The sequence below is a fragment of the Rousettus aegyptiacus genome, unplaced genomic scaffold (assembly GCF_014176215.1).
Source record: "Rousettus aegyptiacus isolate mRouAeg1 unplaced genomic scaffold, mRouAeg1.p scaffold_m13_p_1, whole genome shotgun sequence".
NCBI lineage: Eukaryota > Metazoa > Chordata > Mammalia > Chiroptera > Pteropodidae > Rousettus > Rousettus aegyptiacus.
This window is the reverse complement of record NW_023416284.1, coordinates 20,823,016-20,846,656: the sequence shown is the minus strand read 5'-3', so window position 1 is coordinate 20,846,656 and position 23,641 is coordinate 20,823,016. Positions and strand designations below refer to the sequence as shown.

At 46.3% G+C, this 23,641-nt stretch overlaps 1 protein-coding gene across 5 annotated transcripts in view; it reads left to right on the top strand.

Moving 5' to 3' along the window:
• CSMD2 (CUB and Sushi multiple domains 2) overlaps nt 1-23,334 on the top strand; it is a 544,176-nt gene extending 520,842 nt beyond the window's left edge. Inside the window, exons 58-71 of one of the 5 annotated variants that reach the window (XR_001597587.2) lie at nt 668-844; nt 2,045-2,224; nt 2,626-2,799; nt 5,238-5,411; nt 5,738-5,811; nt 8,728-8,839; nt 9,418-9,597; nt 12,652-12,714; nt 13,955-14,116; nt 15,643-15,755; nt 17,801-17,888; nt 19,357-19,495; nt 19,701-19,916; nt 21,040-23,334. Coding sequence is in view for 2 of the 5 variants with exons in the window: in XM_016150537.2 (XP_016006023.2) it covers nt 668-844; nt 2,045-2,224; nt 2,626-2,799; nt 5,238-5,411; nt 5,738-5,811; nt 8,728-8,839; nt 9,418-9,597; nt 12,649-12,714; nt 13,955-14,116; nt 15,643-15,755; nt 17,801-17,888; nt 19,357-19,495; nt 19,701-19,860 (1,799 nt within the window). In the remaining 3 variants the exon portion in view is untranslated. Of the gene's footprint in view, nt 1-667; nt 845-2,044; nt 2,225-2,625; nt 2,800-5,237; nt 5,412-5,737; nt 5,812-8,727; nt 8,840-9,417; nt 9,598-12,648; nt 12,715-13,954; nt 14,117-15,642; nt 15,756-17,800; nt 17,889-19,356; nt 19,496-19,700; nt 19,949-21,039 lie in introns of those variants that run through there. The other 4 variants (XR_001597586.2, XM_016150537.2, XR_001597588.2 and 1 more) reach the window with 4 other exon arrangements.
• Nucleotides 23,335-23,641: the final 307 nt, after the last annotated feature.

Sequence of the window (23,641 nt, the reverse complement as noted above, 5' to 3'; positions counted from 1 at the left end):
ATTAGGTGGGCAAACCTGAACCCACTGACCCACAGCCTCGACTTCAGGAACAAGGAAACAGTCAGACATTCTGTGCCTCCTGATGTGGCGCAGCAGGAAACACAAAACCACGTATGAAGTACACTGACCAAAAAGTAGCGTGTGACTACAGGACCTACACGGGACAGAGGCTCCTGTTAAACAACACCTCACTGGTGCAGTTAGCAAGATCCAGAAAGTGGGAAATTCTACCAGATAAATGTCCCATGTTCCATACCAGATGATTTGCAGGGAAGGGAATAGTAATAACTCTGGATTCAAAGAGCCTTAGAGACATGCCAACCAAACGCCATGTGTGGACCTCATTTGGATCGTGGTTCAAACAAAGTAACTTAAAAAATGAGACAATAGAGGACAATTAAGCACTGCTTGAATATTTGGAGATTTTAAGGAATTGTTATGTGATAATAAAATAGATATAGTCTTTATGTTTTAGAAATTAGAAAGAATTCATCCAGATCTGTTCTTCCCTTCTGAGGGCGAGGCGATCAGACAGGAAAGCAGCATGAGAAGCATGTCAACCCACAGGGTCTTTATGTAGCACCTGGTTTCCATCTGGGTAGTTCTCAGTCCCCCAGGTGATATCTCCCTTTGTTCTGGTGAATAATGTGCTCTTTTGGCTTCCTAGTGATCTCTTGCGGGAACCCTGGAACTCCAAGCAATGCCCGAGTCATGTTCAGCGATGGCCTGGTTTTCTCCAGCTCCATCGTCTATGAGTGTCGGGAAGGCTACTACGCCACAGGCCTGCTCAGCCGGCACTGCTCGGTCAATGGCACCTGGACAGGCAGCGACCCAGAGTGCATAGGTGAGAACTCAGGCTCTCCGAGTGCCATGGGAAATGGTGGCAGAAGTGATTGAGTTCCTCCATGTCAAAGAACGAAGCTGTCTGTGGGAGATAGGGAAGGCTGGATGGAGTGGTGGCACTTGACCTTGAATGAGAACCACACGAATAGCCTCATTTATTGAGCACATAATGTGTGACTGAGCTAAGCCACTGAGCTAAGCGCTTCATTTTATATGCATTATGTCCTTTGATTCCCGACACAACCCCATGAAGTAGCTACTAATATATATGAGATGACTGAGGCTCAAAGAGGTTGAGATATAGCTTTGCAGTTTTTCAAGCTCCAGCCAATTTCTTGGGCTTTCTTTTTCTCTTTTGGAACACACCCCCAGTGCTCAACCTGATTCTCTTTCCACTTTAACGCTGCCATCGTCCACCAAATTTGTTCATTCTTTCTTTCCCTTGGCCTCATCCTCACCCCTGCTTGGCTTTCAAGCATGGTGTAGCCCCACTGCTCCCCTTTCTTACTCCTCTCAAAGAGCAAGACTCTTTTCCTTGGAAAACAAGTCATTGTGGGGCCAGGCTGGGGGGAAGTGACAAGATAAGGGAATCTGACAGCAGTCTCCCTGTCCAAGTCCTAGCCTTTGATGTCAGACTCGATCTGGAATCCCATGTAGCGTTCACTTTTGTTCCGAGGCCAGAGCATACAAACTCCCACCCTCACTTGATACCATAGCATAGGTACGACCATGGCATAGGTCATAAGACCCTGCTTCTAGGCTGCTGGGCCTACAGAGCCATCTAAGCAGAACAGCAGGCGATGAGATGCACCCACCAGCAGACAGATCGTCTGTATGGTCCATTAACATCCCTCTCCCTGGGCCCCAGCCTCACTGAGGAACTGAGCCCTCTGGGTACTTCCTCTTAGAGGGATGGGCTTTGAATAAGAAAGATGTTCTTTATAGCCCAAGTGTCTGGGGTGCATAAGGGTGGTGTGGGCAAGGAGAGTGGGGACGCAGGAGGACCCTTGCAGGGAGACGTGGCCAAACAGACTTTAGGATGGGCGGTACTCACTTGAGAGCCTTTCTGGGATCAGGACATTCCTGATCTAACTGTTTCCCTTCCTGGACATGTGCAGGAAGTGATAGGAATGACACTGGAATGCGGGGGAGAAAGGAGGCATGGACTGGGAGTGAACAGTGCTCTGTCTCCCTGTCCTAGTCATAAGCTGTGGTGACCCTGGGATTCCAGCCAATGGCCTCCGGCTGGGCAATGACTTCAGGTACAACAAGACTGTGACATACCAGTGCGTCCCTGGCTACATGATGGAGTCACATAGGGTATCTGTGCTGAGCTGCACCAAGGACCGGACATGGAATGGTACCAAGCCAGTCTGCAAAGGTGAGTCCGAGGGCTGCAGGTGAAGACAGAGGACCAAAGGAGATACAAAAGTGAGACATCGGGCCTTGACCATCTAGAATGGAGAGGTGACAAGGCAGAGCCCTATATCTTAACAGGGGAATGGGAGGTGAGGCTTAGTCTCTGAACATCTACAAGGAGGGGGTTGGAAGGTACCAAGGTAAGGCCTGGGCTTTTTGCAAAGAGGGTTGTCACACCTGAGAAAAGGTGTCATAAGGTGCGAAAAGGCCAGAGCTCCCAAAGTAAGAGATTATTCCTGATTCCTCTGGCTCAGTCGGACTCCCAGGAGGCATCAGTGCTGGTGCCTGGGGCCTGGTTTCCCCAGTACAGCACCAGAACTCAGCCCTCTTTGATCTCTTCCTCCCTCCTTCCCCTTCTCCCAGCTATCATGTGCAAGCCACCTCAGCTCATCCCCAACGGGAAAGTGGTGGGGTCCGACTTCATGTGGGGCTCAAGTGTGACGTACGCCTGCCTAGAGGGGTACCAGCTCTCCCTGCCTGCGGTGCTCACGTGTGAGGGGAATGGATCCTGGACTGGAGAGCTGCCTCAGTGTTTCCGTAAGTTGCTCAAGGGGGCCTTTCGTGCATCTTATCTGCTGGCTCCTTCCCCCTTCCCTCCTCAGAGCTCTGCCACTGAAAGTTATAGAATAGATAGTTCCCTCCCCAAAATCAGTGAGGAGCTTTGTCAGAGACACTATTAAAGAAGAAAGGAAGTTTAGGGAAAGAAAATAGGAGTATCTTAAGTGAGCCCTGGCTACAGACTTTTTGTGGAGTCACAGTGGGAGGAAAGTATGCCAGAGAAGAGGGAGTGGTTTCTAAACATGCAAGGTTGTTAACTCAATGAGATGGTACCCAAAGACCAGGGCATAGAGGGACCCCAGTGCTGGGAACATGCCTGTCCTCATGAAAATATCCTGCACAGAAAAGACTCTTAGGGAACACATTTTTTTCCTGGCAAGAGAGTTTATTTCTTACCTACCTACCCCAACTATGTCCCAAAGAACCTCAAGTCCATTCCTGAGTTCCCCAGATAAGCAGTCTCCAGGTCACTTATTCTTGTCACAGCCCATGAGTCAGCTTGGGAAGGTTTTCCCCATGCCCAGACTTTGAACAAAGAGTAGGACCTGTTTTTCCTTTCTACTTGGCATTCATCTAATTCTGCGGAGAATGTTCAACATACTCATGACACTGTTTGGGTACCTCTGAAAATTTGCTTCCATTTGGGAAATTTCAGCAAAGACGAGGGCCAGCAGCCCAAAGGTGGTGTTTGGTGAGAGGTCAACCCCTCAGACCTTCATATACCCCCGGAGTAACGGTAGGAAAGAGCAAGTCTCAGGGTTAAGTCTGGTCTGAAAACCTTGCTTTTCTTCTTGAGAAATAGCTGAATTGTTTCTTTAGCAATAAATAACAGTTATCATAAAAAAAAAAAATTGATATCGGAAAATACGAAGAAGAATGTAACACTCATCCAAACTCTCAATTCCCAAAGACAGCCACAGTGTGCTTCCAAATTGATCACTCTGCATTTTCTCATTTATAGCAGTATCAGTATGATTTTCTATAAACGTTATTGAATCGTGCTGTACCTACTAGTTCATAACTTGTATTCGTTGATAAGCCAACAGCACCTTTCTCTATCATACATACCAGTTCATACATCATTTTTAATAGTTTAAAGAATTTTCTTATTGTAGATAGCCTAACTTGTCTAATCTTCTCCTACCGGTGATGAATTTGGGTTACTCCATTTTAATCATATACTCTATATTTTTTTAATATGTGCTGCCAAACTGTCTTCTAGAAGGAGTGTCCCAATTTACACTCCTACCAGCAGTTTATGAGAATCTTTCTTGACTTATGTCCTCATTAACAATGGATGTCGCCAATATTTTCTAATATTTATCAGGCTGAGGAGTTTAAAAAGATGCCCCATTATTTTAATTGCCATCACATTGCTTATTAACAAGACCGAGTTGCTCTTTGTCATCCACTTGCATCTCTTATCCTTTGAGTTGCCTTTTTCTAGAGACAGGGACTTCTGATCAACTCAGCCTCTGACTTCTTATTGGTCAGGTCTAGACTCCCAAGCTTCCAGAGCACAGGCTTCCATTTTATGTGCATATGATTATGAACCTCATGACTCTACGTAAACACACACACACACACACACACACACACACACACACACACACACACATCCCCCTGTAGCATAAAGAATGCTCTTCATGCTTGAAGTGATGTCTTGAGGAACTTTGCCTTTGGTGGTCAATTTTTAATGATACTCTGACGATCTGAATGAAGTGGGTGTACTCCATACACTACCCAACAGAGCACACCCTTTGGAAAGTACATATCAAGAGCTGTGAACTCACTCAAACCTTTAAAGATAAATCCACTCCTAGAGAATTTCCCCTAAAAAAAATAAACGCCGTGTATCACTTTACCATAATAGAAAACGCCTAATATAAAGTTTATGATAAACTGTAATTATGATACAACCTCTCGTTGTAAAATTTCGCAGCCAGTAAGTGATAAGGATTCATAACCCTGGGAAATGTTCACAGACAATTAAGTTAACAAAGCAAGGTTAACAGTGCTTGGACATTGCGTCCACAGCCATGCACAGGTTTACATACAACTAACAAAGATTACATGGGAATGAGTATGAAAATAGGGGGAAAAAACCAGTTTCGGGTAGTAGATTAGACTCTGTTTTTTCTTGATCTTTTAAACTTCCCATAATGTTACTCCATTACTTGGATGACTATGAATAAGCATTTTGAACATAAAAGGAGAGGACTCGTTGGCGGCAGCGCTGAGCCAATGTTATCTTTTACCCAGGGCTGCCCCCATCTCCAGAGTTCAAGTGGAACTGGAAGGAGGACCAGGAGAAAAGCAGTACAAAGAACAGAGGCTGGGCGGGGGTGGGGGCCGAGGGGTCTCGGGCTGGATGCTGGGAAGCAATGTGGACCTGCCTTTCTCTCTCATTTTCCCAGCTGTGTTCTGCGGAGATCCTGGCGTCCCGCCCCGTGGGAAGAGAGAGGACCGGGGCTTCTCCTACAGGTCATCTGTCTCCTTCTCCTGCCAGCCCCCTCTGGTGCTGGTGGGCTCCCCACGGCGGTTCTGCCAGTCCGATGGGACGTGGAGTGGCACCCAGCCCAGCTGCATAGGTGAGAGGCGATCTAGGGAGGAGTCCCAGCCGTGAGCGTCTTAATTTTGGACCCAAGATAATAACTTCCCTTTTCTGTCCTCGGGGGTCTTGTCTGCAAAAGGGAATGAGTCTTCCACTGAACTTTTTAGAGCAGGATGAGAAATAGCCAGAAGGTATGCTTCAGGACATCTCGTAGTCAGCCAAGGGTACTCTCAGGTGGCGACATCAACAGGTGGGGAAGTCAGGATGTGGCTCCTTCTTCTTTTCTACTTCCACTTCGCAGAGTGAGCAGAGGCAATAAAGCTTCAGTGACCATGGGGTCCGTTTCTTTGTTTTGTAATGCAGACCCGACGCTGACCATGTGTGCAGACCCTGGCATGCCGCAGTTTGGGATCCAGAACAATTCCCAGGGCTACCAGGTAATGAGGTCGGCCAGGATCAGGACTTCCCACCTCCTGTCCTTCCCTGTCACTGTCAGCCTCGGAGGGCCTGGGAACCTTCCTCAGGACAGCACTGAGTGGGGACAAGACCTTGGAAGCTGGAGAAAGGAAGCACTCTGCCTCTTTGAACCATGCTGCACGGGAGCACCCTTCAGAAACAGGAAGGTGTTTACACCAATCTGAGAAGCTGATGTGGGAAAACAGGTCCACAAGTAGCTCCACAAATACTTCCCAGCAGCCCCGTGTAGTTGGGGCAGGACGTTTGTGGAAATACAGAAATGAGTGAGAAAAACAGACCTCCTGTCCTCAAGACCCCATACTCTCCCCACAAAAAGGGCACAGACAGGGTGGAGGTAGTGAGCAGGAGCCACATGGGAGGCAGGTCCTGCCCATCGAGGCCCACTTGGTAAGATGCAGGTCTCACAGACACAGGTCAGAATGAGCTTCAGGAGAAGGAGGGGATTTGGACAGCCTGGGAGGAGACGCTCTGAACAGGAAGCAGGAAAGCAGGGGTGTGTTCAAGGCAGGACTATTAACAGAAGCCCAAGATGTGCCCAGGGGAATATTAGGGACTAACCTGGAAATGGCAGGTTGAGGTCTAGCCAAGGGATGTGATTTATTCACACAGTCTGTATTCATTCAACACATATTTACCACCATGAACTATTCTAGGTGTTAGGAATTTGGGGGAATAAGACAGGCCAAGTGCCTGCTCTAAGGGAGCTTCCTGGCTGGTGACTATAAACCACTTGGGAGAGCAATAAGCACTGCATACTGTGTAATATACAGGGGTGCGGCAAGATGGGTTCCTATTTTAAGGAGCGTAGTGAGGAGAGAGCCTCCAGGATAAGAAGGGCCAGCCCCGTTCAGAGCAGGGTGGGCATTCCTGGCAGACGGAGCAGCCAGTGCAAAGGCGCCCAGAGGCGGGCAGTGCTGAGCAGGTGGGAGGACTAGAGAGCCCGCCAGCCAGTGAGTCAGACGCACAGTGAGAGAGGAGATGGAGAGAAGCCAAGGAGCTAGGCAAGGTCTGAACACAACTTGGCCCCGTCCCTTGTAAATGTAAATATTCACATGTTCTAAGACCCAAAAGTTCCCATCCCAGAAAACAACCCCAGAGAACTCTTGCACATCTGACTAAGAAATTAGAAAAATCATGGTGTAGTCACACAATGGCTTACCATATTGCAGTGGAAATGAATGAACCACGGCTCTACCCAATATGGATGAAACTTAGAATCGTAGTATTAAATGACAAAGGTGGTATGATACAGCTTCTATGAAGATTAAAACCAAGAAAAACTTATATTGCATAGAGGTGTTTGTACATGTACGTAATAGAATTATTTTTTAACAAAATGAGGAAATTAAAAACACAGAATTCTAAATAGTGGTTACCGCTGAGGGGTAGCAGAGGAACAGGGCAGGAAGGGAACACACGGATAGCTGCACCATGTCACTAAAGTGCCTTCTAGCCCTTAGGGTGAGTAGTGGGCTCCACTTAAGATGTCCATCTTATTATGATTCATGTCTATATATGTTCTATATGTTCTTTTGTATGCATCAACTATCTCATAATTTTTGAAGAGAGAAAGACATGGGCCAAGTCATGTGAAACCTTGAGGCCATGATAAGCATTTTGGATTTTATCCTAAATGCCAAGGGGCAGCATTTGATGGCGACTCAGTTTGATCCACCATACACTCGGAATGCTGAAGAGAGAATGAATAATAGGGGGTTAAGAATAGAGGCACTTAGACAAGTAGAACACTATTGTGGTGCCTCAGGAGAAAGATGAGGATGGGACTAGGCGAGGGCGACTGTGGCTGCAGGGAGAAGTGAAGCGGTAAGAATGTGTTTTGTAGGTAAAACCAAGAGGACATGTTGATGGATTAGATTGAGGGGTGGAAGGAGGAGAAGAATCAAGAATGACTTGAGGTTTTTGATTTGCACAACTGGGTGGATAAAGGAACCATTTGCTGAATGAGATGATGAACGACCAAGAACAAACAGGGTGAGCGTGGAAGAAGGAAGTGGAAACTAAGAGAGTTTCACTGTGTGTTTGAATTTACTGTTATAGGTAATTGAGACACATGAGTGTTTTTAGCTGGAAAATAATATAATTCGAGGTGCAATTTAGGTGCTGACCCAATAGCATTGTGCCACATGGCTTGGAGAGGAAGAGATGGAGCTGGTGGTCACAGGGGTGGCAAGTTGGGACAGGGAGGAGCTAGTGAAGGGTGAGCATAGGGAAAACAGCTGAGCAGACAGAAAGGGGGAGGAGGGACAGCACTTCTGCCCAGCAGAGATATACAAAGCACAGTATCAGATTCTCCAGGGGATATCTGGATAAGGAAGTCTTCCAACCTAAAGGAATTTACAGATTCATAGAAGAAAGAGACATACATACAAGTAGTAATTCCATTTTGCACAGTTCTTCACATTCTATAAAATGCTTTCACATCCTCCTCTGCATTCGAGTGTTAGAACATTCCAGTGCAGTTGTGGCAGGACCGGTCATCCCCACTCTGCATAGGAAGACTAAGGTGTAGTTTCATGCAGCCTGTTATTCAGTGAGTAAATGTAGAAGCCAAAACTGAGATGAGGGTCTACTGATTCTGAGTCAGGCATTCCATCCACCACAGCAGAGCATGATATGTCCAATAAGAGCGTTGCTCTGGCTTAGAGGATTAGGAGAGGCCATGTTGGAGAGGCATAATGTAAGCAGCCTCAAATGATAAATAAAATTTAACCAGGCAGAGAAGTGGAAAAGGGGCATTGAGGTTAGAGGCAATGTCAAGGGTAGGAGTTGGGTCACGGGAAAGTAAGTGGTCAAGTGACAGGTGTGAAGCATTGCTGGATGGAAGGTGGTCATGGGACCTTCTGTGTTCACCGCAGGTTGGAAGCACAGTTCTCTTCCGCTGTCAAAAAGGTTACCTGCTTCAGGGCTCCACCACCAGGACCTGCCTCCCCAACCTGACCTGGAGCGGAACCCCACCCGACTGTGTCCGTGAGTGCAGATTTCACCTGCATCCCAACACAACTCCTCCTGACAACACATTATCTCCCCCCAGCTGGGCATCTGGGACATGCTTGAATGCGCTGAATGACAGGGAGTTTACACTTCTCATTGGGACCAATATTAGTCTCTTTCCTGTCCTCACTCCTTGGGGCCTCGCAGAAGACATTTTCTGCACGAAAGCCTTTCAGATGTTTGAAGGCAATTCCTATGCCTTAACAAAGAAAAAAAGAACTTTCCAGTGGCAGCAAAAACTAACAACTACCAAAGCCAACCCTCAAGATGGAAGATTCCAGCCTTTTCACCATAATTGTTCCTCTTCTCTCAGGAAAAGTGCTGCAGGCTTAGGTTCCCCCAGGGTTGATAAACCAGTATGCACATGCTCTCCATCTTGGTCATTCCTAGAGACTTCAAAGCTGGGGTGTGGGAGGGGAGGGGAGGAGGAGGACGTGAGAGGGGCCCATAGGGGAAAGGAAGAGAGAAGCGTTCATCTAGGAATGGGAATGCTTGAAAGGCCTCCTGGAGACCCTACTCTCCTCAGGTCCAACAATGTCTTTCCTTTTATCCAGCCCACCACTGCAAACAGCCAGAGACGCCAACGCATGCCAACATCGGGGCCCTGGACTTGCCCTCCATGGGCTACACACTCATCTACTCCTGCCAGGAGGGCTTCTCCCTCAAGGGCGGCTCTGAGCATCGCACCTGCAAAGCAGATGGCAGCTGGACAGGCAAACCACCCATCTGCCTGGGTGAGTGTGCCCGCTTGGGGAACCTCTCCAGGGTGGAAGGCCAAAGGCGACAGCTGAGCTTGAGTAAAAGAGGGCAAGAGAGAAGGAAGAAATAGGATTTCCAGGAGCTAGATCCTGGTTCTGATTTTCTGGGGTAGTGAGTGTCTAGGAGTTAAGAGTAGAACCGTCTAAAGAGGGACACCGGGAAGCCATCCCAAGTTTTATTTTGCTACCTTCTGCCTGAACTTAAACACTCTCCCAGTATTATACTCAATCATCAGACAGAGAAAATATTTTTGGTTTCACCAAACTGGAATAACACATTTGCCTATTATAACCTTGATAAAACAACACCCACCCACAGATCCCTTGGGATTACCAAGATGTCTCAGACCTCCCTCCTCCTCTTCTTAATTTATTCATTCTCCATTTATTGAGCATTATCGCTCTGCATACCTGTGGTGGGTATGGGGGATTAGGAGGTAGAAGACACAATCTCTACCCTAGAGGAGTTCACATCCAGCTATTTGTATGTCTTCTCTCGAAAAATGTCATTCAGGTCTTTTGCTCATTTTTTAATTGGGTTGTGTTTTTTTGCCATTGAGTTGTATGAGTTCCTCACATAGTTTGGATATTAACCTCTTACTGGATATGTGGTTTGCAAATACTTTCTCCCATTCCATTGGTTGCTTTCTCATTTTGTTGATGGCTCCTTTTACCGTGAAGATGCTTTTTAGTTTTATACAGTCCCACTTGTTTATTTTGTTTTTGTTACTTTTGCTTTTCGTGTTGTCGGATCCAAAAAAATCCTTGCCAAGACCGATATCAAGCTTACTCCTAATGTTTTCTTCTGGTTGATTTATGGTTTCAGGTCTCACTTTTAAGACTAACACATTTTGATTTGATTTTTGTGTATGATGTAAGATAGGGGTCCAGTTTCATTCTTCACTTGTGTTTTCCAACCATTTATTAAGGAGACTGTCCTTTTTCTCATTATATGTTCTTGGCCCTTGGTTGAAAATTAATTGACTGTGTATGCATAGGCTTATTTCTGAGCTCTCTATTCTTTTCCATTGGTCTATTTGTCTGTTTTTATGTCAATGCCATATTGTTTGGATACCTGTAGCTTTATGATATAGTTTGAAATCAGGAAGTATGATGCCTTCAGCTTTGTTCTTTTTCTCAAGATTGCTTTGGCTATTCAGTCTTTTGTGGTTCCATATGAATTTTAAGGTTGCTCTATTCCTGTGAAATATTCTATTGGAATTTGATAGGGATTGCATTGAATCTGTAAATTGCTTGGGGTAGTAGGTGGCAGCCTCAAAAGTCAGAATGCCATATGTGTGGCCCAAACCCTTCACCCTTCAGGGGGAAGCCAGGCATTCCCTCCTATTTGTATGGTACTTTTCCGGGAGTGGGGTATATGGTAAGAGGGTGTCTCAGCCTTTCCTTCCCATTCCTATGTGGATATTTTCTCAGTCACCCAATATGTAGGAATCACTCAGCTTATTACTGCATTTCTCTCAGAGGGAATTTATCTGTGCATAGCTGTACAGTCAATGTGTTCATAGGAGGAGGGAAATTCAAAAGCCCTCTGTGTTGGCATTTTGGTCAGGAATGTCTTCAAGATTTATTTATATGTCTAGAATATAAAACCCTTATCAGATACATGATTTGCAAATATTTTCTCCCATCCGAATTGTCTTTTCACTTTTTTTTTAATTTACAGTACTTTATCTTTATTTCATACATCACCTAAAATGTGACATTTTAAGCTCTGTTTTAGCCCTGTTTTATTTTTTTTCTTTTTCCCCAGACATGCTTTTTAACAGCCTTATTGAGATATATGTAAATTACACATACTTAATGAGTACAATTTTTTGAGTTTTGATATTTTCACTTTCTTGTTGGTGTCCTTTTAAGCACAAAAGCTTTTTATTTTGATGAATTTCAATATATCTGTATTTTTATTGCTTGCTTGTGCTGTTACTATCAGATCTAAGAAATCACTTTCAAATCCAAGATCATAAAGATTTGGCCTCCAGAACTGGGAGGGGCATGGTAAAACTCTGTAGCTGCCCAGTGGGGACAGTAGGGAGAGATTACCCTTACTTGGGACAAGGCAGATTTTTCTGCTGTTTCTCCGCAAAAGGAGAAAAGACATTAACATTTATTGACCATGACTTCCATGCCCATAACCTCATTTATCCAGCATAGACCTGTGAGCTGTGTTTTGGTGGGAAGAGATGCAGACTTTGAGTAGTGAAGTGACTAGTCAAGGTCACACAATCATTAAGTTGCTGTCTAACTGAGGCCTAAAGCTTTTGACTTTGCTTTTGAGGGTAAGGACTTCTCAGTCTTAATATCATCGCTCCAAGAGAGGGAAGCATTCCACTGAAACCCCCATCAGGGCTCAGGGAATTCACCTGTAATCAGTCGAAGGTCCTCCTTTATGCCAGGCATTCTGGGAGGAAAGCAGAATCCAGGACAGAGCTTTTCAACCCAAGGTTGTCAGTCAGGAGCATCCAGGGGATCTATGTAGCAAGGCAGAAAAATAGACGTCTTTATTTTACTTTACTTCTTGCTGAATTTTGGCATTTCCTTTAATTTAGAATGTAAACAAAAACCCATAGTAGTGTTAGTGATACTTGTGACTTTGTCACCAGTAGAAATTGCATATTTTCATATGCTATTACAGTTGCTACCAATACCATGAAATGCCATTTATGTTTCTGACTACTTCAAGATCATGGTAGTTAGTGGACCCACTGTTAGATCTTGTTTTTTAATGCAGTAGTAAAGAATTATATATAACGATATCCTAATTCCTTATTTAATGTGACTATAATTTATATGATACGTTTCTTCTGTAACTCTTTATATTTTATTATTATGAGAGGAATCCATAGCATCACCAGATCATCAGAGCAGTTCACCTCTTAGTCTAATAGAATAAGTCCAAAGCAAGACCTCAAAGACCCTATTGACCTAATGTCAGAGAGGTTGCCATTATTTTTTCAATAGAACATAGATCAGAAACTGATCCTGTTTTCCTCCATTCTCTTTCCCCAGCAGAGGTCCGGCCCAGTGGAAGACCCATCAGCACTGCCCGGGAGCCACCACTCACCCAAGCCTCAGGTATGTATAGTCCAGATCTTTGGTTCAAGACACACGTTGCTTCCTTCACCTAGTTACCCAGAAACATGCACATGAGTTACTGAGTATCCAATAGAAGGGCATGAAAACTATCCATAGAGTCAAATATATTTCTCCACCCACCTCCCAACCCCAGGCCGACTTCAGGAGGAAGTAAGCCTGAAGGGAGCGAAAATCTCATCCAAAAGAGAGACCCAAGACTTTCCAAAAACACATCATTGATTACCGCAATCTCTCCTGGCACAGCACCAGCCAGTGCGTGGTCATGCAGACGCACAGAGCCAGGTCCTGGCCAGGGAGCTTCCTGGAAATGCTTGCATTTTGAGACGAGTATTGATTCTTTCAAAGTGTGATGTCCAGAACTGGACACAGAACTACAGGTGTGCTTGACCAATGCAGAATTATTGTATACTTTCATATCCTTTTTTGAACCTATAATTTTATTAATATGTGCGTTATACCAGGAAGAAGATGAGATTTGATGTCAAACTCAATTTGAATCCCATTTTGGTCATTGACCAGCTGTGTCCTTGGGAAAATGAGCTTTACTTCTTGAGCTTCAGTTTACCTTTTGGTAATACAGAGATTATAACACTTGCCTTAGAGAATTATTTTAAGAATAAATAACAATTTTAGTAGCTTTTGTGTCTGACATCACGTGATATACAGTCTGCAACATTAGATCATTTAACCCCCACAAGAACTCTGATGAGGTAGGTGGGATGGCCCCCATTTACAGAACTACAGGTGTGGCCTGCAGGTAAGGAAGTTAAGGGTCCTGAACTTGATCGAATAACTGATACATTACAGCCAAGGTGAGAATACTGATCAGTCATATTTCATTAGCCCATGTCCTATCTGCCACATGATGCTGACTCATTGGTTTTCTCTCTTCTCTTTTTCCCTTTCTCTACCTTTTCAACCTCTTTCCTTTTTTTCTCTTTTCTTCTTTCTCTTTCTCTTCTTTCTAGTTCCCTCTCCTTCTCCCTTTCTTATTTGCTTTCACTTTTTTTTCTTATCCACCTCTTCGCTCTTTCCCTTCGTGCATCCAGCCCGAGACACAAGAAGATCACAAGAGGGCCAGAACAATGCACCATCCTCCCCCATATTAGAGGTTCTGGAAAAAAATCTCAGTGACTCAACTGGCATCAGTCCTCAGGTGGCCTCAGTTTAACCAACACACATGAAATTCCCTCTCGTATCTGTTTCTCAATTCCTCTAGTTCCCGGAGATGTTTTCGCCAAGAATTCCCTATGGAAAGGGGCCTATGAGTACCAGGGGAAGAAGCAGCCAGCCATGCTCAGAGTGACTGGCTTCCAGGTTGTCAACAGCAAGGTCAATGCCACCATGATTGACCATAGCGGCGTGGAGTTGCATTTGGCTGGTGAGGAACAGGCCACCTCCGTAAAAGGTGGAGGCAGTTGGGGGGTCGGGGGGGTGGTTAGAACGGATCGGTACCTGCCCTTTGCCGGGATGAGTCTACCGTCACTTCACTGGACTGTCTGATGAGGCCCAGACTTGTCTGGTGGGCAGAGGGAAGAGGAAGTGCCTGTTTCTCTTTGTTTATATGATAAAAGTGCCAGGGACTAAAGGGAAATGGCTAGGTGACAAATGTGAATAACTTGAACATACAAAGGACCCTGAAAAATGAAAGGAGACTTCTCTCCCTAAAACCAAACTAAAAATAGGGTTAGAGAACTCAGAAGCCAAAGTACAGGCAGTCAATAAACAAGAGAAACATGATTTTTCTCAGTAGTCAGCAAAAATCAAGATAAACACAAAATGTCATTTTCCACTTTCCCAGCAAGATTTTTTTTTAAGTGATGAACTTAAGTGCTGGTCAAGGTCTAGTGAAGGCATTGATGCAGCTCTGGTCAGAGTAGAAAATAGTACAGTTCTAGGAAACAATTCAGCAACTTGTATCAAGATGCTTTGAAAATAATTAGACTCATTGATTACACTTCTAAGAACTTTTATCATAAGAAATAATTATGGAGGGGGCCAAATAGTTATAATTAAAGAAAGCTCACATTACAGGGCTATTTGTATTATCTAAAAACTGGAAGTAGAAAATTGTCTAAAAACAGAGAAATGGATGTATTAATTATATCTGCTGGATAAAGTACGATGCCAATTTTCGAAGAAATACACCCACTATAATGTAATGCATTTAAAATGCGACTCCAGTTTTTAAAAGAAAAATTATATTCATAAGAAAGGAAATTGCAAGTAATTACACAAAAACGTTAACAGTGACTATTTCTTAGTAGTGAGATCAGGGGTGATTATTTTTTCTTCGTTCATCTCTGCAGTTTCCAAAATTTCCCCAATTTTCAGTCTTTCTATAATCAGAAAAACTAAGTATCATAGAAAACAAGTGTTTACTGAATAGATGGATAGAGAAGTGAATGTATGAGTGAATGAATGCACACATTAACACACAGCCTCACATACAGTCATATCTCCTCATTCATGTACACACACACAAGCACGAGGTAATGTTCACTCACTCATTCACCCTGAGACATTCACATACTCCTGTGTACATCCCTCATGCAGTCCTGCACCCACTAAATTATAAGTATATCCATGCATTAACCAACACACTGACGTGTACAAAACCATATCCGCTTTATTCTCACATACACATGTGTAACCAGGGTCACAGTCACAAGCCAGTAATCTGGTTGTTTATTAACACAGATGTACATTCCTGCACAGACACAGAGTCAGCCTACACAAACTCACCAGCAGCACTAGACCTGCCTGCTTACGGTTATGCGTGGAGTGTTTATGTCAACATCTACACGTGACATTCCACGCAGGGACTCACTCTCACATACCCACAAATTTAGGTTTTGAAATGTTCCCAGCTCTTTCAAGTGTACCCTCTGAACTTTCTCTTCCCAGGAATTTACAAGAAAGAAGATTTCCATCTCCTGCTCCAGGTTTATCAGATCACAGGGCCTGTGGAGGTCTTCGTGAATAAGTTCAAAGACGATCACTGGGCTTTAGATGGACATGTAAGTTCAGTAAATCTCACTCAGTCCTTGACCTCTCCACGGCCTTACCCCATCCCCACTCCCAGATCACTGGCAGGGAAAAGGAGAGGAGAAGAGGGTGGAAACTCCTAGGATCCACATGGAAACTTGGGAGGAGGTTGTCTGTAGGGCCAGGACTGGGAGCGGAGTCCTCATCTGCTGGTGAAGTGAGCAAAGGAAAAGATAGAAAGAGCTGGGAGGCTCAGAGTCTTGAAGGTCAGTGCATCTGAGCAAGAGGGAGTAGGTTCTGATGTTAGAGCCAAAGGCAAAGAATTGAAAGTCAGCAGTGTACGAGTGAATTCAAGCAAGTTGAAGGTCGCGGTTTGTTTGGTGGTAGGAGCAGGGTGAAGGTAGTGAGTTCTAGACGACAACTTTGAACATCTACTCACATTTGAAGAAGTGGATTGTGGGTGATTCAGCATAGCTCAGGAGACCAAGACATGAGGGAAAGCATACAACTTCCTTACATTCCCTTGTGGGAAAGACTTGTTACATTCCAGGGTGTCCTTGAGTTGGAAGCTGGGTCTCCAGTGATGCTCCTCTGCCCATACCTTCTGATTTCATGGGTAGCGAAGTCGAGCATAGTGTCACCTATCATATCCTCAGCTTCCCTGTCTTGGATTGCTGAAGCTAGAAGAGGAAAGATGGAAAGGAGGAAGAAGCCATGGTAACTGGAGTAGCAGAGAGCTAAGGAGTCAGGATGCATCCTCCTGGATAAGACCCGCTGGTGGAGGACTGTGGCTTTAGTGACTTTGCTTTATAAGCACACAGAGAGAAGCAAGTGGCTTCTCCAAGGGCTGGCACAGGCAGTTAGTTCCTTGGTATTCTCTAGAGCAACAGTCCCCAACCTTTTTGGCACCAAGGACTGGTGCTCCTATGAGAATCTAATGCCTGATGATCTGAGGTAGAGCTGAGGCAGTGATGCTAGCGCTGGGGAGCGGCTACAGATACAGATGAAGCTTCACTGGCTCACCTGCCGCTCATCTCCAGCTGTGTGGCCCAGTTCCTAACAGGCCATGACTGATACCAATCCACGACCCCGGAAGTTGAGGACCCCTGTTCTAGAGTATTGTATGGACCCCTCAGGTATCTGAGTCCTGGCTGGCTTTGATAGTAGTAGTCCAAAAGCTTGCAAGTACAACAGATTCTGCCATGCTGGGAGGACTGCCAGATGTGAGATAATAAGGGTCAAATTTGGGAGATAGAGCTAGGAGTGCGGACCAGGGGCTAGAGGAGAATGGAGCTCTGGAGGACCAGGAGCAGCTGGAGTGACAGCCTCTGATGACAGCCAACCATCAGGCCCACCCAGAGCGTGTTTGAAGGGATGTGGGGAGGTCATTCCCTGAGCACTATAGACAGAGGGCTCCACCCCCAGATGGAGCATGAGTTGGAAGGTACAGCGGTAGCACAAGCATCCTCAGAGCACATCCTCAGCTGAGCAGTCTACCACCTGCATGCTGAGCGTCTGTGTCTACTACACAAGCGTCATGGAAGCAAGTGGCAGAGGGAGCAAGGAGGAGTTCCATCCCCAGCTACCCAGCCCCTAAAGAAAATGAATAGCTATCAGAACTGCGACGAACTCTCCAAAGTACATTAAACTCATTAGGTACATTTTAATCATAGTTTGGTTTGTTCCATGGTGCTCTAAAAGTAAGTTTTTCATCAGAGTAATAATAGCTGACACTTATAGGGCCTCTTAAATGTTCTGTTTTATCTATATTAGCTCATTTCATATTCACAGCAATCCTAAGACATAGGTACTATTATTATTCTTGATTTAAAAATGAGAAACTGAGGCACAGATAGATTCAGTGATTTGACCAGTAGGAAGTAAAGATGTCTCCCTGCCTCCTACAAGCGGGTGGTGCCCCTGCCCCGACCCCAGCATGTCAGGGCTGTGGGCAGGCAGTGGAACCAGCGTGTCCGGCAACACATACCTATGAGCGTGCCTCTGGCCTGGCTGGCAGGACTTCCGGCTCCTCCTAGCATGCCTCCCCTCCGACTCTCTCTGCTCTCCACCATCACAGGTCTCCTCGGAGTCCTCCGGAGGCACCTTCATCTACCAAGGCTCCGTCAAGGGCCACGGCTTTGGGCAGTTCGGCTTTCAAAGACTTGGTAACTAGTTTTTGTGCCCTGGAAGTGTGAGCTCATGGGGGTGGAGGAGAAACTTGTATAATGACGTGGAAGGTGAGGGATCAGTGAAGTTCAGTAGTCAAAGATTGGGGTTCTGAACCTTTTTCTGGATCAGGGACACTTTTGAAATTCTGATAAAAATTAAAGAAGATCCCTCCAGAAATAAGCACACTATGTAAACCTTTGCCAGGTTCACACTCAGCCCTGGAGTGGAGAGCCTCAGCTTAGGGGATGGTGGGTCTCAGATACAGCCCCCCACGGCACTATCCAGTCAGCCCCCAGGTATCACCCAGGCATCCCGGAGCATTAAGACGTGGGCCCTCGGGGGTGCCTTGATCCTCTCCTCTCCGCACATCCTGACGCCTGATACTACGGTCTTCGTCCTCACTGTACAGATGAGGAAACTGAGCGTCAGGGAGGCTGCCCACCCTCACTCTTCCCAGCTCCGTTACCCCGAATGCTTCACGTCATCAGTGCCCAGCGTCCCCACTCCACAGAGTGGCCTTGACCCTGAGCCTCTGGGTGCCAAGCCTCAGGCTTTAATGGAGGAGGGGTCCTGTTTTCTTGGAAGCAGTGCAGAGGGATACGAGAGGCAGTCATGGCGCGCGACAGCCAGCTCTGTATACCCCGGTGCTGACGTCGCCTGCCAAGGCATTACGTTTTGTCGCAGCTCTGACCTTCATAAAGCTTCTCCTTATCTTAAGCAGAAATCCCCTGCCCTGTCAGGCCCACTCCTCCCCGCTCCTCCCCCAGAGCCCTTCTCAGCACTGCCCTCATGAGCTGCACACAGTAAGACCTTCTTCTATGCAGCGGCCCTCCAAATACTTGAAGACAGTTCCCCTGGCCCTTCAGCCTAATACACGGGAGAGACCTCAGGGTCTCTTAAGTTCTCGTTGCTGGCTTCACAGCTGACTCCCTGTCTCCTGAGGCAGACCCCCTCCCCTCTCTGAGCCTTGTAGGGGAGGGGGCAAGCAAAGGAGGGTAGCCCCTCCAGAGGCAGAAGCTTCCGTGCGCCCCCCCCCCACACACACACACACACTTCCACCAGAGCAGGTGCACATTCATCTGTTTTATGTTTCGACTTTCTTGTAAGGTTTCATCCGATAAAAGCTTTCTATGGCCAAAAGAAGTTTTGAAACTTCTAAAGGACTGCATACTTTTAAGAATTACCCTGCGACAGTTTCATGTTCTCTGGCAGATTGTCTTCCCCAAGATTGAACAGCTGACCTGTGGGCGTAATCTGACCTGTATATGTGGGCCCCTTCTCCCGGGGAGTGTCTGAGTGTGTGTGGAAGGCAGGTGGGTGGGCTGTGAGCACAGAGGCCTCTCCCAGCTTCGCCAGAGAAAGTAACATCCCAAGTCGTAGCCACAGTTCCCAACAGTGACAGCTGGGGGCTGTACCTTCAGACTGTGTCTCGGCGACCTGAGGTTTATGCTTTGGGACTTGCAGACCTCAGGCTGCTGGAGTCAGACCCCGAGTCCATCGGCCGCCACTTCGCTTCCAACAGCAGCTCGGTGGCAGCCGCAATCCTGGTGCCTTTCATCGCCCTCATCATTGCAGGCTTTGTGCTCTATCTCTACAAGCACAGGTACCGTGAAGGAAGGGAAAATGGGGCCTGGGAGGGTAACGAGACGGGTGCCAGGCCCTATCCTCCACTCTAACCCACCCAGCTCCTTCCTGGCTCAGGAGAGCTGTAACCTTCTGAAAGGAAGAAAGAACCTCCTTCTCCCTCTGCCCCCGTAGACCCCGGAGTCTCCTCTCTTTATGTCTCAGTCACGCTCTCTCATTCCCAGGAGAAGACCCAAAGTTCCATTCAATGGTTACGCTGGCCACGAGAACACGAATGTCCGGGCCACATTTGAGAACCCAATGTACGACCGCAACATCCAGCCCACAGACATCATGGCCACCGAGGCAGAGTTCACAGTCAGCACGGTGTGTACAGCGGTATAGCCACCAGGCCTGGCTGCCACCACCACGGCCACCGAGAGCCCCGCCTCCAGCAGCCGGTGAGAAGGGCGTATGGGAGGCGGGCGCGTACCTGTGCACGCATATTTTAATATGCCAGATTGTCCTGAGGGTTCATCTTTATGCTCTATCTTTACTTTTTCTTACCTTTTTCTACTCACAACTCTTATAATAAGAGAGCAAAACAGAAAAAGTAAAATCTTCTCTGACAGCATCAGTCAGGCTTTATAGGTGATCAGTAAAGATAGTTGCAGAATTATTGACTAGTATGGGAGAGAAACAAGAATGCCCCATGGCCTGCACACACACACACCCCACCCCAGGTTTGGGGCTCCCCTGGGTCCCAGCTCTGCGACATCTGGAGTTGGTGGCTCCCGAGAAAGGCAGCTCTCAGCACTGCCCCTCACCAGCATCCAGGGCCTTGGAACCTGCCACCGGGCCCACAGCCCTTTGGCAGGGATCCTCTGTCCACCTCCAACCTGCCCAACTCTGGAGCACAGAGCGGGGGCTGGTTGGCCCAGGAAGTAGGTGCGTAAAAACCACCTTGAGCAGACACACATACATTTAAAATGGGTGATGAGGTGATAACTTCAAATGATGCCTAACAAGAACAGCTGAAATTAAAATAAAAACGCCACGTAAGGAAGTCATCGAGGCCTGTGGGATTCATGAGTAAGGCACAAGGGGGCAGGGCTGTGTTATGGCTTTCAAGGACCCCTTCCTCCATTAAAATATATATATGAAAAGTAATACTTTAAAACTATCATTATAATGATGAATATGATTCAGTCTGGATTCATTATTACATGTCCAATATTATGATATTCTTTTTTTTATTTTATTTTGAAAAAAACTAAAATTAAAACATTTTCCTGGACTCCTAAAAGCGTGGTGGCCTCTAGGCCCTGGGTCTCCAACCAGGGAAAAAGACAACATCAGGAAAATATATGTTCTGCTGCATGTAAGGAGGGATCCCTACACCCCGCCCTCGGTTTAGGAAGAATGAAACTCGAAGATAAGGATCAAAGCAGCTCATGTTCTTTGGTTCTTTTCCCCCTTTATTCCTTCTTTGCTTTCCCGTTGCCTTTTCTTTTTACTCCCCTCCAGACCCCGCCCACTGCCTTTCTTGTTTGACAAACGCTGGTGTGATCTGTCTGTTCCCAGTTCTCCAAGGGACAGGAAGTACGCTACCCTGAGCGCAGTGCCCAGTGCCCATCTCCGTCTGTCCCTCTGCCCGTGTCTGCTACTGCTGGGACTTGGGCCCTCGCCCTGCCGCCATCTGCACCCACCCACCTGGAGAGGACTCCCACTGTGCCCTGACTTGGGGCAGTGAAGGAAGAGGGGCTGCAGACCGAGGAAGGAAGCCTATGGATTTAACATAACAGCACCTTGTGGATGTGTGTGTGTGTCTATGGGCCAAAGCGTGTATGCCCACGCACACACACACACATACCCACACACACACACCTCTTCTTCATTCAGTTCTAAGGAAGAGACCATAGAAGCTTAAAAAAGAGAAATGGATGTGAAGGATGCCCTATGCCCTGCTCCCCACAAACACAAAGAAGAGGTGAAGAGGAGGAGGCACCAAGAGCATTGCCACCAACACGCCCCACTCTGTTCTGTTTGTCAGGACTCAGTGAATGATGCATCTGAGGTGGTCACTATGCACACACCAGCCCTCTGCAAATGAATGGTCCCATCTGCAGAATGACAGCAAAGTTTACCCCAAGGGCAGAAAACTATCTTCAGAAATAGGTTGGAAATCAGTTTCTTTATTTTTTCCAACATAATTTTATTGCATTTTAAACCCAGTGAATTAAAAAGTCATTCTGGGCCTCAGGCAGCACCGGAAAAAGAAGGACAGATAAGGGGAGTTAAAGGCAGGAATCTGGTCAGGAGCTCAAGGTCAAGTCTGGCTGTCAGCTGACGAAAAAGAGAAACAAGTCTGTGGGCCAGACAGGGCCGCCAAGTCCGCAGGCATCGGGAGGTGCTGGAAAGGACAGGAAAGCGACCCTACCCCAGTGTCCAAAAAATAATGGCTGTATATATCAAGTTTCTTCTTCTCTGTGCCTGACACTTTAGAGGTATCATTTCTAGACCTGTAGTACCCCAAAACATAAGAATTATTATTCCAATTTTATAGATGAGAAAATAGAAACCCAGAAAGGTGAAGAGATGTATGCCGCAGTTAGTAAGTGTGGGGCCAGATGGCTCTGACTCCAGAGTCCCCTCTCCTGGCTGCCAGAAACCCAGGTCCACAAGGGACACCAAAGCTTGAGAGCAGTAGGTGCGTCTCTACAGTACAGTTGAACTGTGGCCAGGGCTGGTGGGCCAAGCAGGGGACACATATGCCCTCTCTGGGTTCTGTTATTTCTACCTGGGGAATATCAGGGCAGGGACCCAGTACCTGACTCCTGGAGCCGGTGCTGGCCCCTTGGGTCCCAGCAGCCCCTCGCCACAGCAGACAAAGAACCTGGGAGCTCCTGAATCAAAAAAAGGGAGTGGATGAAAGTCACATTCTCTCCAGCTCCCTGCAAGTGGATTTATTTTGAGTTTCATTATGCTCGGGTCGTTAATGAATTCTGTTTAAGTATTGTGGGAAGCTAACAAGTTTAAGAATCAAACTATGACATTTAGAACCACTTTCTCTGTCCTTGGGAAGGTTCCCATGAGCTTAAGCACGTGTACATGTATGACATGCTGGCTTCTGATGTTCATATCACATGTTGACATAACAGGTAGAAATGCATGGGACTTAAAAGGCAGGGACACCCAGTTCTTAAGCAAATTCTGGGTTGGAACAATGCGGTGGGGACTGGCAATGACAGGGGCCCAGCACAGCCTGTCACTGCGCCGGGTCACAGCATCCCTGGAAACAAATGCAGGAAGCTCCCTGGCTGCTCCCGTCCCCCTTCTTACACTCCTCTCAAACCAACCAGTGGACTCCTCCTCCAGCCCTGCCTCTGCCCTCTCCTGTGTCCCCTTGCGAAGTCCCAGGAGATGCCCCAGGAGCACATGCTGGTGCGGCACCCAGCACCCTGCCGTGCGTCCTTCCCACCTCTGGCATTTTCTCTCCACCTCCAGAGGTTTGGAAGGGACCAGGGCAGACTGGGCCCTTCACCCACCATTCATACCACATACCCATTACCATCCCATAAGGGGAAAAAAAGTAAAAAACAAAAAAATCTTTTGTACAGAGATATATTTTTATTATGCAAAGTTTGTACAGTACCAAAAAAGAAAGGAAAAAAAAAAAGGTGTAAATTTTTTTTCATTATCGTAGGTAAACGGTAGTGGAAGCCTTTTTTTGTAAATGTAATAAAATGTATAAATATGGTTTTCAGAAGACATCAAGTGCTGTAAATATGTAATCTACACATCTTCTTGGCTTGTCTGCAGTATATACATTTAATTTATCTGTCTCTGTATATGAGGCTTCCCCCTGGGTTCCTGCATTATGGTACTTTCCTGAATTTGAAAACAATTTTAAATTTTTTGAATTCAAATAAAATATAAATTTTTGCATTTGTTTTCTTACATTTTTATGTCCTTTTTTATAGCAAGGGACAAGTGTTTGTTGGGGACGGGGAGGAAAGACATAATTTGGGCTAAAAGCCATCAGTGGAAATGCGGAAATCTCTTAAACTGCTTTGTATTGCCTCTGCTGTATGTTGGGAACTCCCAGCAAAAATGACAGCGGATGCACCATATACAAAAATTAACTCTAAGTGGATCAACTACCTAAACATAAAGCCTAACACTA